This window comes from Artemia sp. Qi Xiang Cuo, chromosome 8 (genome assembly GCF_049724085.1).
Source record: "Artemia sp. Qi Xiang Cuo chromosome 8, ASM4972408v1, whole genome shotgun sequence".
Classification (NCBI taxonomy): Eukaryota; Metazoa; Arthropoda; class Branchiopoda; order Anostraca; family Artemiidae; genus Artemia; species Artemia sp. Qi Xiang Cuo.
In genome coordinates this window covers 27,828,900-27,848,323 of record NC_142801.1, presented here as the reverse complement: position 1 = coordinate 27,848,323, position 19,424 = coordinate 27,828,900, and the positions used below count along the sequence as shown (strand labels likewise).

General features: G+C 33.2%; 1 protein-coding gene across 2 annotated transcripts in view; it reads right to left on the bottom strand.

Annotated features, from left to right (window-relative positions):
- Positions 1-19,424, bottom strand: part of Girdin (protein girdin) — a 245,079-nt gene that overhangs the window by 7,081 nt on the left and 218,574 nt on the right. Inside the window, exons 23-31 of one of the 2 annotated variants that reach the window (XM_089093322.1) lie at positions 18,269-18,414; positions 16,582-16,674; positions 15,366-15,392; positions 13,568-13,640; positions 11,424-11,544; positions 10,075-10,204; positions 5,896-5,993; positions 3,961-4,157; positions 2,038-2,225 (exon numbers count right to left, since the gene is read on the bottom strand). In XM_089093322.1, the coding sequence (XP_088949448.1) occupies positions 2,038-2,225; positions 3,961-4,157; positions 5,896-5,993; positions 10,075-10,204; positions 11,424-11,544; positions 13,568-13,640; positions 15,366-15,392; positions 16,582-16,674; positions 18,269-18,414 (1,073 nt within the window). The remainder of the gene's footprint in view (positions 1-2,037; positions 2,226-3,960; positions 4,158-5,895; positions 5,994-10,074; positions 10,205-11,423; positions 11,545-13,567; positions 13,641-15,365; positions 15,393-16,581; positions 16,675-18,268; positions 18,415-19,424) is intronic. The other variant, XM_089093323.1, reaches the window with a different exon arrangement.

Genomic DNA, 19,424 nt, shown 5'->3' with positions numbered 1-19,424 from the left:
GTCATTTTACAGGTTCAGAGACCATTCTAACATTGCGTCTGAACTGGCTGCCAAAATGAAAAAAAAGTCATGTTTACACTATAGTACTGGGGAATTTAAAATAAAAAAACTGCTGGCAACAGCAGACAAATACCTATCATGTTAATTTTAAACGTTTAATTTAGGAAAAAAAAAGTTTCCATGCATTTAAAAACTGGACAGAAAGATGGCGAACAAAACTTTGTAAACTTGAATGAAACGATCAACAGAGCACCCTTGTAATTCAACTCCATTCAACTGAATTCTGGGGCAACCCATATTTAACTCAACACTCTTTAATTCAACTCCATTTAGATCAACCTTGTTAAATTCAACTTAACGCCATTGTAGTACACCTCCATTCAGCTCAAACACTTGCAAATAAACTCCAACAATTTGACTCAACACTGCCTGATGCAAATTAGACTCTGTTCAAATCAACCTTAATTAAATCAATAATATAATTAAATAACAGATCTTTTGTTACAGATGATCAAAGTTTGACTAAAAAATAAAATTATTTTTATTTATTAGTTAACTCTTGTACGAGTCTTTCTTATTTTATACTACTTTAAGGGACTTAAGGATACAAGTTCCAAACCGATGGCACGCAAAAAAGCTCTTGGGCATATTTTCTGACCCCTGAAAAAGTCACCTCCCCCCCTCCCGTGACAAGTCAGTTTTAGATGGATATTCCGCTTATGAACAGGAGTTGTTTGAATTATCAAACCTAGCAGAATATTTATATAAAAAGTCATATTAAGAGCTATTTTTGCGACCCCTTCATGGGAATACCCATTTTTGTAGCCAAGACTTGACCTGCCTAATTGAAAGGCACACATTTGAATCATAGAAACGTATTTTGTATAATTTTGTTGCAAAACACAATGAAGTCATATTTCAAGTCCGTGACTTAAAAAGGTGACTTGAAATTATTTTTAGTCACCAAAAGTTGTGTCTGGTCCCACTTCTTCTTAAAAAATGAGGTTGATTTGAATAGAGCTGACTTGAAATTAGGTTGGAATACATGGGGGTTTAGTTGAATGAGAGTTGGGATTAACAGGATTGAGTTGAAGAAGGGCAGAGTCCCGTGGAGTTGAATTGAATGGGGTTTGATTGAATGAATGGTGAGGTAAAAGGGTTAAGTTGACTGAGCCATTAAGTTACAACATTACCAATGAGCCGTATTTTTTTTTTTTTTTCAAGCCGAAGCAAATATTTTTACGAACTGGGACGCTGTTTCTCCATTGGATTATTGAGCTATCGTTAGCAACATGGTGAAGTCCAATTAATAAGAATTAACAGCATACTCGCACCTTAGACGTATTAACTTATAAATGAACAGCAAAGAGCATACGATTTTGGGAGTTCAATATACTTTGGCTTCCATACAATCAGCAAAGGTTTCATAAAATTTCTTTCCGGGCATTATTTATTATTTTAGGTTTCCTGAGAGAACCTGCCATTACATCTTGCTGCATGGTGGTTGTTTACCTGCTCGTGCATTACAATGATTTTTTTATTTTATCTGGCATATAAATAGCGACGAAGACCACACTGCCTTTCCATCATAAATAATAAGTAGAACAACATGGAAATTTTTATACAAGACAATGGAAATTTGTGTAATTTCCCTTTTGTTCTACTTATTGTTTATCTGGCATATATTTAAGTAATAAATCTATGGCTCATACTAGACACAAAACAGCATATCCATCATTTTTAAGTAAATGCAAAATATCATGTGATATTCGATAGTTGCGTCTTTAATTTGATGCAACTTCATGGAACAAATTTCCTACAACACCGTGAAATAAACCTTAGTAGCAATTGTATGTTATGTCCTAGTAATTGTAGCTTATTGTAGTTTATAGTATAATAGCAATTGTAGCTGATGTCCTAGCTATAGGGTTAAAAGAAAAGAAGAAAATTGGTATTATTTCATTTGATTAGTGCAAAATGGAAAAAGTGCAAGTTTCAAACTTGAAAAAAATAATAAGCAAGTTCTTGATACTTTACCTGGGCTGTGGGGTCGTAATAGGACTGGGCACATTAATAGGAGTGGAGCTAATACGATTTCCATTACCCCCCACATCTGTCCTTAATAATGGAGCCACTCTATTAGTTGGTGTTAAAATAGGAGCGGCTACTCCACTAGGCCGCTTTGTCCTAGTCACTCCACAAATACTTCGATCGTCTTGACAGGCCTAAAAACAAATCTTTAATTAATTTCTACAAAGCTATTTTCCTTACCTTAGACCTAAATTCCATATGTGCCACAAGAAAACAATAGCATCAGGTATTTTTCTACTAAAACCATTTTTTACTCCTGGAAGGACCCGCTAACCAAAAAAGGACAAATGTTCAATAATCTAAATTCTACAGAATAATCGAGGACTTTCTATCAAAAATCAAAACAATAAAGTCTAAAATAAATCCAAGAATTAACATTCTTTGAAATCAAAATTCGTGGCACCAGCAATGATGACAAATTACCAATCTGCTGACGATTTCTTCTGCTAGGAGCACCCAACACGTGTCAGATCGCCAGATTGGTTGGCTTCATAGACATTCTTACCTTCAAGTTAGAAATATCTTATATAGTCAATCCCAAGGGCATTTTCTACTTTACTTAATATGGGTTTTAACTTGTCAATAAAGAAGTGTTGGTTTTCGCTGTATTTGTATTTCTGAATCCTTATAAAAATCAAACATTTCTAAAGTCTTAGGCTAGAGTTTCTTTAATCCGAGCAAAAGCAGTTCTTAGGTTTTTATGGTTCATTATTGAAAAAAATATCAAATTCTGAAATGTGAGAAAAATTCCTTTGAGAGAGACTCTTTTTTAAGATTTTTCAAAGTCAAAATCAAATAAATTAGACACTGATTTTCAGTTGTCATTAGGATAATAACAAGAGCTCTTTTTTTAATATTTGAAAGTTTTTTGGTTTTTTTTCCTAGTTTCACAGCAACAGCAGTCTCGGCCTCATCCCCCAAATGCTTTAATGGCTCAGATCGCCGGCAGATGAAATCCACTAGCTGGTGGTCTTCTCCAGCACCTCTAGCACCAGCTAGATGTTGTTGTTTTTTTGTTTTTTTTATAGGCTATATATATATATATATACATATATATATATATATATATATATATATATATATATATATATATATATATATATATATATATATATATATATATATATATATATATATATATATATATATATATATATATATATATATATATATATATATATATATATATATATATATATATATATATATATATATATATATATATATATATATATATATATATAATATGTATATATATATATATATATATATATATATATATATATATATATATATATATATATATATATATATATATATATATATATATATATATATATATATATATATATATATATATATATATATATATAATATATATACATATATATAAAATATAATAAATTTTTTATATATTGAAAAATTTTATAATAAAATATATATGTATAAGTAATGTATAAACATATATATATATAAATATATATATATATATATATATATATATATATATATATATATATATATATATATATATATATATATATATATAATATATACATATATAATATATATATACAATATAAACATATATATTTAAAATATAATAAATTTTTTATATATTGAAAAATTTTATAATAAAATATATATGTATAAATACATGTATAATATATATATATATATATATATATATATATATATATATATATATATATATATATATATATAGACTATAGCCATTATTCCAATGCCACTCAGTGGCCCTTATTCAAGGCCAAATTATGAACTCGGAAATCCAAATACCTTGGTAATCATATAATAATAAAAAATTGTCTCTAGTCTTTGCAATCATATTTAAATGGAACATCTTACCTCCGCTTTGAAAGATTCGTCTCCTCGGCAACCCACTAAAGTTTCATCAGCTTCTCTATCATTGTTGATCGGATCATTCCCACTACTTTCAGCACCAAGAACTAGAGGGCGTCTCGAACCAGCATTTAAAGCACTGAAACTTGAATTCCTATCAAAGGTTTGGTGGGCACTATTTGAGGAGTCCAAGGAAAGTCTTGCTGCAAACATAGCGTAAACATTAGACTATATTTTGGGTATTTTAAGCAGCTCAAAATTTTAGGCATGCTGTTTATCAAACTACGCAGTGGGAGCAATATACGCTTTCCTTACTTTACTGATGAATACTGAGCCTAGTTTGTCCCGCCAAATATTCAGTAAATCACAGCTAGTACCTGTCTTATCATCTAGCGCAGAACTTGCAAAAATCTTCAATCGGATCAAGATAAGATCTTTTAGGCTTGCAATATGTTTTTAGTTTTCTGCCTGCTGGCCTATACTAAACAAAATTCAAGGTTCGCAAATAAATTTGCTTAATGAAGTGGTATAGTCCTTCTAAACACATTACCATGCCATCCCCATCTTAGTGGCATAACTCCTATAGCTGTAAGGTCAATAGTACAGCAGCGAGTGTAGAAATAGCGATAGCATTGTCATTGAATGCAACCAACTTCAACACTGGATGTGAAGAACAGAATGAATTACGATGAAACTTGGTTTGCTCCAAAGCGTAAATTTAGATGTAACAAGTGGATTTGCTTTCCAAAAAAGATACGAAGAATGTTTTCTATATAGAAGAAAAAATTTTTATAATTTTAGAACGTGAAAAATTATTTGTAATTATGTAGGTTATGCAATATCAGCGAGGCATCACAGTGAGCATCATTGATTATAGACTAAATGTTGGCTAAGTACCGAGCACATGCTGCATGTACAAACTGATAACTTTCTTCAGAAACTATCAAAGACGGCCTTTGAAAACATTCCTAGCGCATGTGCATAAACATAAATTCGACTTAGTTAATTGTCACTTTTACCAGCTTATAGTTTACTTAAGAAATAATATTCTCTGACTCAATTTTTATGATTAAGGAATGAATGAAATTAATGACAAAAAGTAAGGGCATCGTTTGAGATGATTTACCCTAAAGTACTTGCCCGGGCTTGATATAAATATATTGATTATCACGTTATTTTCCCATTTAGAAGGAGAAACGGATGATTTTTTACGTACAATCGTTTCTAAACGCGTTTTACCTATGAGTATTAGTTGTTTGAGCGAGTGGTAGGCGTGGTGTAGAAATGAAGTTTTAAAAGCGATATTTCTTAGTAAAATATGTAAATATGAAGAATAGCTAAGATGAAATGTAAAAAGATTTACTTTTCTGTCTTGAAATATTTACCAAAAAGTAAAGAGAAAAACTAAAATAGTGAAATAAAGCAAAAACATCTGTAAATACACTAAGAAGACAAAATGAATAGTTATAAAATACAGCATGACAGGTACACGCTTTCATTTTTTGTCTTAAAAACTTTCGAATTTCCTGGTAGCAGAAAACACACCTTTTTAATAAATTAGACAAAATTGTTTTAAATAAATTTTCTTTTTTTATATTTCTAGTTAGTTCAAATCCCAAGCATAAAATCACCTGCTGAGCTAGAGGGTAAAATGTGCTACAAGTTTCTAATTTCCTCCCATTTTTGTGGTAACCACTGTTTCTACTAAGCACAAGCATTAGGTTAGTAATATTTCTTTATTTTGTGAGCCAATTTGGCTTCTAAAGACTTAATTTCTTATTGTATGGTCTAACCCCCCCCCCCCCCCCAGTAATTATATGCATGCCAAGACTAGCGCTATATCATGAAGTAATTGACGATACTACAAACCTTACTATATAACAAGAAAATGAAACAACATCTCTTCATTTTCAAATTTTCAATCCTTAACTTTAAACTTACGGTTTTTTATTTGCATATTGGCGGCTTCTTCTCCCACTTGGATTTCATTCGAGTCCAAAGAATGAAAGTTATTTAAGGTATCACTCGAATGAGAATTTCTGAAAAATAAAATAAGCAAAATTATAGAAGAGAAAAATAAATAAATAATGTGCAAAAAGTTTTTACAACAACGAACTAAGCCAAATACCCAGGGTCATTCTCATGATTGTATAGTTGAGGGGGAGTGTAAAATCTTAAAATATCGTAATTTTTTTATTGTCAAAGTTCTGCCTAATAGGTTGCTAAATAAGCAATAGTAACTCAGGTATACATAACTAGTTCAAGGGGTTGGAAACTTGTAGAAGGATCTTCACGGCGGTTCTGGAAAGGGGGAGGGAATCAGACATCTGAAAAGTATATTATTTCACACAGTTTTTTCTGGAAGGCGGGTGGACCACTCATACCAATCTCGTACAGTGCGATTCTTGCTCCAAACAGGGATTGATCCGTGGGGTGGCTCCCTACCACTGACTTGGGCAGTTTTCTTTTTCGCATTTCGGCGCCTTAAAAAAAAGATTCTTCATTCAAGGAGATCCCTTCTTCAACGAGATATCATAGCTTCAAACTGATGAGGTGTCTCTGTTTGGAAGTCAGTGAAAATTACTATCTGGTGAATCGTACTAATAATAAAACACTACTCAGATGAGTTTCTCATATATATTTTGGGCCTAATGATTGAAAAAGCTTATTCCAGAAGTAGCTTCGCAAGACAACTTTGGGGTGTCTCAAATCAAATACGGTACAATTCATTGTTTTGCTCGAGGCAGTATTAGGACTATAGCTCCTTCCTAGCCCCCAAAGCGTTAATATTTTTACAATCATATGCAAGTTATATAAATACAATTCTTACATAATTGGCCTGGCTTTACATTTTCTGGGTTCGGAGTTAAAAAAATAACGTGATGCTTTTACAGCATAAAAATGAATTTTAAAAAAAGCGATAAAAAACTGAAATTATTCTAAGAGTCCTCCTTTCATGTTCATTCACAATGTTTAATAAACCGTCAAAATACTCCTCAGTATATTTGGGAGCAATAAGATTTTCTTTTAGTTTCACAAATTAGTAATAGATTGGGCGGCTCTTACTTCTATTAATTTTGAAGCCTTTACAATAATCAGTGGTGACAATCGAGAGGGGGGGGGGTTTCTCTTCCCAGGATTGGTTTGCCCCTACCACTGCGTTTTGAAAAATACCTTATTTTTCATTAAAAATGTCCCTTTTTGGTATATTCATTATTCCCACATAGAGACAAAATGGTATGCTATTATCACTGAATTTTACTTTTCGACAAGCCATTCCAGTTCGAAAAAAAGAAAGTCAAATTCAAAGTCCAAACTTTCCCTTCTATTTTCCACCCAGGATAACATCTACATAATCTAAAGCTTTACTGAGTTTTCTTTTGACGTTATAGTCAATCTATTTGACATAACAATAAAACAGATTCTTGATAAGCTTGGGTAAACTCATAAGCTTGACTGCTGTAGTAAGAGTTTTCGCATTTTTGGTATCTCTTCAAACTTATTTGGGTCTATCAAATAATCCCCTTGTGTGAATTCTTCTTTTTTTCCTATTTCTATGAACTAAAATATCAGTTTTAATGTTTATTCTTGGCTAAGAAGCTGCAGTTTTTCATTTAAAAAAAAAAAAATAAATAAAAAAAATGGCAAGACAGGAAATTATTCTTAAAAAAATTGCTTGATGATAATTTGCGATCAGTTTGCTATTAAAAACCAGGTTAGTTCTTGTTTCAGAAGAAAGAGGTAAGATCTTCAATGACAGGAAATCAGAAAATCCGTATTAGTTATGGTCAGCCTGGTGTAAACAGCCTCAAAATATCGTAGATGTTCCAAAATTTGATGAACAGAGCATATGCAAAGTTTGAGAAAAATTCCCTCGACCCGAATTTTCAAAATTCTGCTTTTTAGCTTTGAGTTTCCAGAATTGGGTTCCTTCTCAAATGAAGGGAGAAAATTTTATGAGCCCATCTCAATGATAATATTTACTAGAGAATCTCAATAAAAAAAATTCGAGTAACTATCGGGGAATATAGGTGTGATGTGTCGAGTTGTGGTGAACAACCTAAGCAAATGCTTTGAGATTATATTTTAAAGTTTTTGTATATCTCTCTTGTACAGCTTTTGTTATTACTAATTATTGTTCTGTATTACAGAGCAATTAAAAAGTCTGCAATTCGGACGAGAAGTTTTTTGACACTGGAACCTAACAATCGCCTTGATAAGAGGGTAAGAAAATGCACATGCTTCATTCGAACACCGTAGCCAAACCTACTTCATAAAATGGATTCAATTTAGCACCAGCTTGAGTCTCCAAAATGAAAACTAAAGCAAGCATACGAAAAATCTAGATTTACCTCTGTCTCTGGAAATAAAGAGAGAAGGCTGTCTCACGAAATGTAATTAAACTTTAAAAAAAAATAGTGTACCTGGACAGCAAACTCAATACTTGCATTTTAAGAATATAGAAAGTGACCATCTAGCTCATATAAAAAAAAAAAAAAAAAAAAAAGTAAGCGAAGTCCACCAAAGGAAAATTACTCTCTTGTCTTTTGTTATGATAATCCCAAAACACGATATAAGTTATGCGATTCAGCACTTTTTTTTACTGAAGCACGAGCCCCCTTTCATTCTAAACTCCAGACTTCGAACTGAGTGCAGATATGCTACCAACTGAAAACCCATCAACAAACTTTAAAAGACTTTGAAAGAAAAAAAAAATTCTGACAGGAGCTACTCTTACAAAGACAGGGAATAATTAAATTGTATTCCAGTTTTATAACCATTCACCGACACAGAAAAATCGAGAAAAACTATCCCAGTGCTATTAGATCCTCCCTCCCCCCCCCCCACCCCCACTTTCAAAAAGCATTTACGATGTTTAGGCCTGAAAAGGCAAGTTTTGAATCCCTCCGGCCCCCATTAGACATTCCTGTGTACCCCTTACGTGACTCCAAATAAATTTGGTAATGCGCACCTGTATTTGCTTCAGACCAAAGACATTTACAGTCATTACATTTAGACAAGCTTGTAATAAAATGTGAAAAAGAAAAAAGAACGTTAAAATTTTACAATCTTGGATTTTCTTCAAGGGGGAAGGGCAGAGAGTCCAAGTACATCGGATTCAACCTTGCGTAACTTCCTCTTATAACTGCACTGAAATTTTTATAATGTTAAGCTTTTCATTAGGTAATATAAACGGTTTAGTTTTCGTTTTTTTTTTTTTTTTTTTTTTTTACTACTATTAGACTGAACAGAAGAAATCTGAACTTGTTACGCCTATAGTGTACTCGAAAGACAAAATTAGGAAAGAAATACATGAAAAGGACTATTTTCGATAAAAGATTGGTACTGTGAATGAGTACATAGATGGCTAAAAATGTTCAGGGTCGGGGAGGGGGGGGGGTGTGACCTATGAACGTTGATTTTGTCACTAAAGTAATCTCTATTATTTGTTTTGGAGCATGATGCATTTCCCTAGAGTAATCCAATGAGCATACATACATTTCTCTAGTCTTACATAGAGATAGATTGGCATATGGATCGAGAATGAGAGAGGAGAAATAGGGAGAGCGAGACAGAGATAGAGGAAGAGAGTAAGAGAGAGAGACGGGGGAGGGGAGAAGAGAAGAGAGAGAAACCTTACCATCAATTATTACTACTACTACCACTACTAGCAACTCACCGCAGCACCATGCCACCTGAGGCCAACACAGCTACGCACGCTTCTCCTCCATCCCAATCTATTCAAAGCCTCCCTTTTTACACTCTCCCAGGAAGTCCCCATTTCCTTTAAGTCTTTATTTATGACGTCCACCCACCCCAGACGAGGACGACCTGCTTTCCGTTTAGCTCTAGACAGTTGGCCAAAAAGAAATAGGGTCAGTCAGCAGGGTACTAAAAAAATTTCAACACAAGGATTAATCTTTGAAATGTGGGCATTAAAAAAAAGACGTTTTCCAGTCAATGTCTCTGGCTAGTTGGTTCTCTCATAGAATTTGGGACAATGAACATCTACTCATTTAGCAAAAAAGCACATATCTAAGGCTGCATCTAACAATAAACAAAAACAAAAACAAACGAAAACAAACCACCTAAAAAACCATAATAGCCACGAAAACTTACTTGAAGTTTGTTTCAAGAGAGGAGAGCGAAATAATCGGCATTGATCGGCGGAACAGTGCCCCAGGAGGCGTCTTATGATTTTCATTTTCATCCTCTTCCAATAAAGCATGAGTGTCTCCATTCAACATATCTATTTACAAAAATAAAATAAATGCTTAAACGAGGTAGGGAGAAGAAAAAGAAGACAAAGAAGAAAAATGCAGCTTATATTATAAAAAATTTTCATTAAATTTTTTATTTAATTAAGCAAATTATTTAATTAAGCAATTAAGCAAATTTTCAGATTAAGTAAAAAATACACATAAAATATATGGATGCTAAATAGGAAACTTAATTTTTACGCTAAAATTGTAGAGGTCAAAGAATATAACGAAGAGATAAGCAAACGAAAAAAAAACTTCCAAAGGAAGAGTATTTGATTAGCAAAGAATAAGAAGAAAAAAAATAATTGAAAATGATTTTAGATTACGCTAATTTTTCAGAATAAGTGAAAATATACATAGAATATATGGGTGCTAAATACAAACTTTATTTCCAAGTTCAAAATATTGGAGAGCAAAGAAATAAGACTTAAAAAGATTATAGTGAAAGGATAAGTAAAATAATATGGCTGTAAAAAAAAACTGTATCTAACAGGAGATATATGTCAACATAGTTGTAAATTTTATTGTGATTTATTAAAAGACAGATCTTAAGAAGATTTCTTCCACTAAGTAAGGGATATCAACATGAACATAGATAGATCGGTAAACGTGGAGCAGTCAACATTTCTGACCTACAAATAAAGTAAACATACCATTTGACGCCTGTTTTATGATCTTTCCGAATATAATAATCGTTTTTGTCGCAAATTTAATTTTAAGCCCTTTTTGGACCCTTGAAAATGATAATTTTTTAAAGGGCAATGATAAATTTGTTCTGTAGTTTTTGGCTATAAAAAAGGCTTAAAACATCGGTTTCAAACTTACTATTTGATTATAAATCCATTTTGTTAAATTTATATGATCCACAAGCATTAATTTATCACGATTCAGTTTAAAAAAATAAAAAATAAAAAAAGAATTCCGACATGTTTTCTTCTTATTCTATTAGACCGCTTAAATAAAGACTAACTTTTCGACTAAATGTCGAAAATATCAAAGCCGACCAAAGAAACATTGCAAATGGAAAAATGGAAAAATAATTTTGAATTTTTGTATCCTACTTAATCGTGTCAAATGCAACAGAGGTCCGCTAGTAAACAAATAAAAACCCCAAAAATATAAACTCAAACATACAGTATAAAAAATAGAAACCTCATTTTAAAAATGAAATCTCCTAGGTATAAACTTTTACAAAGATTTGAATACCTTGAGGAGAACTCCTCTTCTCTGACCCACTATCCAACGAAGCAGAGCCGGAACCTGAGCTGACTGATGAATTGTCATTACCATCCAGCGGTTCTGTTCCATCTCTGTTCCTTGACCGTGACTAGAATGATAAAATGTTTGTTCAGTGACATACTGTGAGATGACAGGTTAGCAGCTGGTTTTGTATTAAATCAGCAGTTAAGCAGTTAAGTTTTGTTCTATCTCCCTTTATATGGATTATTTTGATGGACTTTGTCTTAAGGAGCACAGGAAAGGAAATTGGAGACCACGGAATCAAATCGGGAGGAAAAAGTATCCTGAACTTAGATTATGCTGATGGTTTAAGCATCCTAGATGAAAGTGTGAACAAAATGAAAGAAGTTTTAGAGGTTTTGCGTGTTCAGGGTGCTAGAATAGGTTTGAAAATTAATGTTAAGAAAACTAAGTCACTAAGACGAGGAATAAGTGAAGATAAAAAGGCGACGTTGGGCAATGAAAAGATTGATCAGGTGGGCCACTTCACTTACCTTGGTAGTATTATTAGTAAAGATGGTGGGAGCAGTCAAGATATTAAAAGTAGAACAGCCAAGGCTCAGGTTGTTTTTTCACAGTTAAAAAAAGTTTGGAAGAATAGGAAGATAAGTCTGCAAACCAAGGTTAGAATATTAGAAGCTACAGTGGTGACAGTGGTTAAATATGGCTCTGAAGCATTGGCGCTCAGAAAAGCGGATGAAGATTTGCTAGATGTTTTCCCGAGAAATTGCTTAAGGAGATGTTTTCCCGAGAAATAGGGTATACGAAAAAGGTGGTTCAATACCGCTCTCTAGGGCTATAGTGAAAGAAAGGTTTAGGTGGCTAGGGCACGTTGTGTGGATGAAGGATGACAGATTGCCGAAGATTGTTCTTTTTGGCCAACGGTCTAGGTGTAAACGGAAAGCAGGTTGTCCTCGTCTGGGGTGGGAGGACGTCGTAAAGAAAGATTTAAAGGAAATGGGGACTTCCTAGGAGGATGTAAAAAGGGAGGCTTTGAATAGATTGGGATGGAGGAGGAGCGTGCGTAGCTGTGTTGGCCACAGGCGGCTTGATGTTGCGGTGAGTTGTTAGTAGTAGTAGTAGTAGTGACATACTATAAATCAGTTATCTTAAGACTGTTCTGCTAAGTTCAAACACCATGGTAAAACGGTTTTTCAGTCTTTAGAGATATTCAAAGAAACTGTGCATTGTTTAAGCTATAATATTAGCGTGTTGTACACTTCACTGTTTAACAACTGGGCAACATGGTAAAGTTACGGCTTTACTGAAGGAAAAACTACAAAACAAAAAGGGTAGCATCATTTGATTCCCGATTTGACGTGTTTTCCAAATGTAATATTCACTGCTCTGACAATACACCCTCTCCCCCCCCCCCCTCTCATGGTCCCAGGTGTAACCCTAGGCTATAAAAAAAAACTAAAGAAAATACTACTGATGAATTCTTACTAAGTAATATGCAGCAAATCTCAATTAATCACACTGTCATATTCCTTTCTGTTTTCATAAACGTTCTTGAATCATTGTTGATAATATCATGTCATTCGATGTCACAAGAATCTCCTGTATAAGGTTTGAAAAATGGCGGTATAAATCATACACTCGGTATCTATATTTAAAAACGTTTGAGAAATCCTATCGATGTACAAAATCCATACTCTGCCATTTTTCAAATTTTTTTAAGAAGAGTCTTGTAAAATAAAATATTTGTTTTAAAAATTTATTTTAAATTATAGATGAAAATGGAAAAAAGATGACAAACTGATTGATAGAAACTTATTGCATATTATAAAGTAAGAATTTCATTAATAGTGTTTTCTTAGTTATGTTTATAGTCTAGGTATATGTTTGGAACCGTTTGGAGAGAGGGGGGGGGGCAATTTCAGAGTTCATTTAAAAAAGGGCATTTAAAAAAAAAAGACACAGAGATGAAGACTGCAAAATAAAAAGGAAAAGAATGTTGGGAACACCAAAAAGAAAGACTTTAGAAAGAGTAGAGGCATAAATCAACCTATTCTGAACTGAGTTACAAAAAAAATTAATGCCACAAAAACCAAAAAAAAAATAAAAATAAAAAACTAAAAAAAAACCAGCGATGACTGAAATCAACTCACCCTGGGGACTCGATTTATCAAATCCGTACTTGCTTTTCTCATCTTCCTGACTAAATTTGAACCAAATCCTCTCCTGAAAAAACGGCCCATTACTAGAACATTAGCTGTAAAGCACATAAAACATGGACTCATTGAGCCATATTTGTAAATGATATTGAAATACTTGCTTTGTTTATCATGCAACAGGGATGAAATACGGTATGATCAAATAGCATACACAAATAACTATTTTTCGAAGGTTTTTAATTAGAAAAACTCGGTATATTCCCAGACAAGTATATGCTTCCATATGGAATAATTGCTTTAATAAAAAAACAAACCTTCACTCATTTTACGGTACCAAAACAAAACTTGAATCGAATACCAAGAAATGGACATACAGAAATAAGTTACAGAGAAGATCAGTAAATATATTATACTAAAAAGTAAATATACTTAAAAAGTAATAAGTAAATATATTTACATAAATATTACAGATTATCCACCAAACTTAAAGTCCATTATTAGGTTACAAAAGTATACCTTTCCGTTTTACCTTTATAAGGTGAGATTAAGCGTAAAGTTATTAGGGGTTAGGGGTGTTTATCGGAGTAGGGAGCTGATAGACTTCTGTGGGTAAGCGGTTTCAGCCCCCTACCGCAAACCCCTGCGGGCATCAATGTTTTAATTTTTTTAAAGAAACTACACATTATACAACTATGAATAGGGGTAGTAGAGATAGGAGGGGGACTTTGAGGGCAAATATCCCCCGTAAGTATCCTAAACCACTATATAGAGACTTCTTATTAACCGTCATAACCTGGAGAAAATGTGGGTTCCAAAACACAGCCAACGTCAAAGTATAATCCGGTCTACACACCAGGCCAATTATATCTAAAAAAATTAATGATACTCAATGACTACATCCTTCATCGATATCATCTGGCCTTGGGGTCAATGATCCTATTATTAACTTTTGGCTTCATCCCACTTATATGTACTCTTTATTATCACGAAATCCTTCTATCTATCTTGCTTTAGGATAACATTTTTCAAAATGTAGCCTCAATGCTTCAATTCTTTACACGACTTGTCTTCTTATTTACTGGTTAAAAAAAGGTGTTAACGTAGTTGTATTCTTTTTGCCAACCAGGAAATCACAAATTTCCTTTGCATTATTAGAATGAACGGAGCTATTGCGAATGCAATTTTACAAAAAGGGAGGAGGGAGGGGAGTAGAGTTCCCATAAAAAAGCTTCAAAAGCTCTGAAGAAGTCATAAACGCACTTTTAATCTGTACATTAGGACCACGTAGGACTTTTAAAGCAAGACCCTAATATTCTAGAAAAAAACTGCTTTAAAATTGCTTTATATTCGCAAAAACTGCCCCAAACATTTCAGTATCTGATAACTTCAACAGATTCGATAGCCCTACTTCTTCATTTGGGTAAAAGCCGTGCTAACAAAGACAAATGTAGATTTAACTCAACTTAACATCTAAATTTTTCTTTTCCAAGAAGTCAATGAGTAAAAAAGAAACGTTTTAACCATAAAAGTTTCTTAAACATGAAGAAACTTTTCAAGAAGACTTCCGAAAACTACAATTTGACTTAGTATCATAAAATAATAATATGATTCAAGAATTTTTTAAGGGGAGGGGGGGGGGGGAGAAGGGGAAGATATAACCTTCTAGGCTAACTTTAGTAAGGCCCTCCCACAAAACGCCCATTTCAATATTTGCTGTTCAAGGAAAAAGAAGACATTACACAGAAGCTGACAAGAAAACATGCAAGGATTTACAAAGAAAAAAAAAGCTTACTCGAAGCTACGTGTTCCACCGGCAGTGCTGGAATTTGAAAAAAAGGTAAAGTAAGTAAGAAGAATGCATAAATAGGTATAAAACAGAGATATAAAAAAGGGAAATCAAACGGGCTCATAGGTTCGAAACGAGCGCGTAGGGGGGTGGGAGAGGTAGAGAGGTAGAGGTACAGGTAGAGAGAGAAAGAGAGAGAGAGAGAGAGAGTGGAGGGGATAGAGGGAGAGGGAGGGGCAGAGACATTAAAAAAAGGTTTTACACCAATTGAAGACTTTGCTACCTTTTCATATTTACCACTACCTCAATACATTCATAGTTCAGGCACTATAGTTTCGTTTAATCATACCGGGGCATTCACGGTCATAGCAGTTTTACCGAATCATGTCCGTCAGTGCAGTAGAGGTCCTGTCTGACAGGACTAGTTTATCCACTGTTTTAATTCAGTCAATTCATAGGCTCATTCATACTCTAATCTGGACAGAGATATGAACCAGGAAGGGGAAGGGGCAAGGTAGGTAGTGTTCTCTCTAAAAAAAAAAACAAAAAAAAACCTATTGTTGCTTATCCTCAACGCGCTGAATTATACTAAGTTTTGAAAGGTCATGATTACTTTATCCCTCAATTAGCCAACGGTACATTTTACCGATCAGATTAATAAACTGTTTGTTCATCCGTCTATGCTACTTCAGAAGTCCAAAGATTGTTCAATTGATCCTTTTACTGATAGATCCTAAGTGTTCATTTGATTAATATTCTAATGTCTCGGTAAGATTTGATATTTTCTGGCAAACAGAGGCAACAGCCTAAATGAGTGTCTATTTAATTTTAATAGATAAATATAAAACAAAAACATCCAGAATTTCCTGTTGTTTGCTCACGTGCTTGAATGTGGAGATCATTCAAATTGGCTTAAAAGCAAAAGTATTTTATATTCTTTCGTAAAAAAGAATCGCGAACCATTTTCAAGCACTATTCGTTTTTACAGGGAAAATCCTTGTTTTTGTAAAAAGTTAACATTCAATCAATTGCATTAACGCAAAACCACAAAGCACAAAACCTGGACTTATTCAGAATAACATCTAAAAGACTCGTTTTTTTTTACTGTGAGGCTAACGGTTGCAACCCCCTTAGTTTTGTACATTCTAAGACGTACTTATTTTCAGGCCTTTACAGTAGCACTCACAGAAAATAAATCAAGATAAACTATAAAATTTCTTACTTTTTCGAACAATTGTTATCCATCCTTTTATATTGATCCATAATTTTCTCCTCTAGCTTTTCTTTCTGTCTCATAAGATGATTTAGCTTATCCCTAAAATTAACATAAGAGGTTTTAAAACTAGAAAAGTAAACAGATTTGCATGTGACCACTTGAAAACATGTTGGCTAGAAAACAGTTGGCTAGAAATGTAGTAGACGAGATAGAGACAGACGATATTTGCAAAAATAAAACAAACCAATTATATTCTTCTTTAAGCTGCTCCTTCACTAATGCTGGACCTGAAATACAAGTATTAAATTCTGCAGCTTTTCATTTAAAATTAAATGTAACTATTTACCTATCCCTCAAAATAAAAAAAAAATACACGCTTCTTATATTTTTAGTTTTTCCTGTCAATTCATTTTTCATGTAAACACCAATTTTTTAGATTGTAAGTAAATTTTTACAGCTTTCCATAAAAAGTATTTAATAGTAAATACAACTACAACCCCATCTACCTTAACATTAGATTTTTTATTTTATTTTTTGGTAATCCAATAGTCACGTAAACGACAATTTATAATAATCGATATTCCTAAAGAAAGTAGGTTACTAATACAATTCCTTGCTTACAAATATTCAAACAATCTACCAAAACTAGAGCGACCTCTTTGATGTCTAATATGACATGCTGAAGTGGAAAGGCAGGATATATGCAGTGGTGTTCTGCTTTTTTTTCGAATTAGCACTCAATACCATCTTGAATCGGTATTATCGATGATCGTTATCCTCGAGGATTCGTTATTGTTTTGTTTCCAGCCATAGAATATTTCCATAGTTTTTACGAAGAAAAAAATGAAAGAAAAATACTTTTTTTTTCTGTTGTATTAGCTGGAACCCAGGCAAGAAGCGAAGTTTGGTTAATGCTAATGAAATAAAACAAAATATGATGAAAACATAATACTTTAATAACAAATTTGGGCAATATTTTTGGAGATTAGAGGGGGGGGGGGGGGGGTAAAGCCAGGCGAGAAATAAATTCGTAACCTAACCAAACCTAGGTACCTCTTTTTCCCTAAACCCAAAAAAACAATAATTTAAATAACGTAAACGCAATGACAAACCACGGTTTGCAATCCAATTCTCTATTAAAAGACACCCGTTTGACTAGTTTCTCAAGCATCTTCCCTATATAATATATCGCGTGGGTTCCAGCTAATACAAGAGTACCGAAAAATATATAGGAAAAGCAATCTCAAGCACCCTATTATATTTTTCTTTTCTTGAGTATGATTTCTGAAAATAGAAAATTAAACCGTCTCATAGTTGGTTCGGTACAAAGAAATTACTATTCAGAGATTTCAATACTCGGGAGCGTGCACAAGCCAAAATTATTTTGTCTCAAAAGCGTCATATAGTTCTTTTTTTTACCACAGTCAGAAGTGATCGCTTCTTTATTTGGCAGGTACAGTTTAATTTTATAAAAGTGTGAGTAGTGAAAACATTACTATTTTATAGATATTGGGAGCTATAATACTATGGCCTATAACTCTTTTTTCCCAGTTTTCTCCCCTGGCTTTTTATACAAGTTTGATTAGATAGTAAAAAAAAAAATACTATCCGACATTCAATTGCTTATCCTAGCCTATAAAATAAGACATTAAAAAATGAGGTAAATACACAAGAGATCTAAAAGTATACTCACGTGAAAGATTTCTCTTCCGTATGGTAATGATCCCTATCTTCCAGAGTTTGAGTTAAAAGGTCGTGATATTGAGCCAAGAGCAAACTCACTTGAGACATTAGGGATCTCCTATCTTCTTCCAAGGCTGCATTTAGTTGAGTCAATACCTTTAAAGAAGGTAGAGTAAAAAAGGAGAGCTATTTTGTATATAATTCTAAATACAATGGTAAGCCCAAGCTATATGACAAATTATCATAAAAAAGATCATCAATCAAACAAGGGCTAAATAGCAGCGAGAAGGATATGTGAAAAGAAAATGAACATTATTGCAACATTTACAGAATAAAATATTTTAAAAACACATGGCATACTAACTCCTTACAGTTGACACACTAAACAATTTAGTTACAAAAAAAACAAGACTTTTTCTGTCTAACCAGTATTCTTTTCTTTTCAAAATAAACATTAGCTTCCAAACTCCAGTTTACACAATATATATGATAGCAGGAACGTCTTTACTCTGTCTCCAACGATGAGATGAAACATGAAAAAAAAATATATGTATCGTATAGCCTAAGCGCACCCAGAGGCGGGGGGGGGGGGGGGGTTGACCCCCCTCCCCTCTCCCTTTATTTTGAGTGTCTTTAGAACTACGACGGAGCGATAATTTCTTTGAGAACGTACCCTTCTCTTATTCTAAATGATGTCACTTATTTCTAAATAAAGCGTTCTTTTAACGATATTATTGGAACTACAAAGGAGCCATATTCCCTTTGAGGACTGCCCCTTCCCCAGCATACTAAAAAAGATAGTAATGGATCTTATGAGAATTATGGCAGCCATATTTATATATTAATGTATCATACACAGTTTTCTTAGCTGTAATTTATTAAAGAAGGAATCACTTTTGAAGCTACTTCTCTTTACTAAGACTAGCGCCGGAAAAAAGGCGACACAGTTATACAATGACTAAAATATGATTTTCTTGAGTTTTAAAAAAAAGTAGGGGGAAGGGGCTGAAAATCTCCGGTTGAATGTTTCCTCCGGTTTAATTTAATCCTGCATGAAATTTTTTCATTTTAGTAATATGTTATACAAATTTATAAATAACCATATAGAGACAATGGCTTTCAAAGGAGCTATTAAACAGCCCTCTGCGATGTTCCGCTACCCCAAT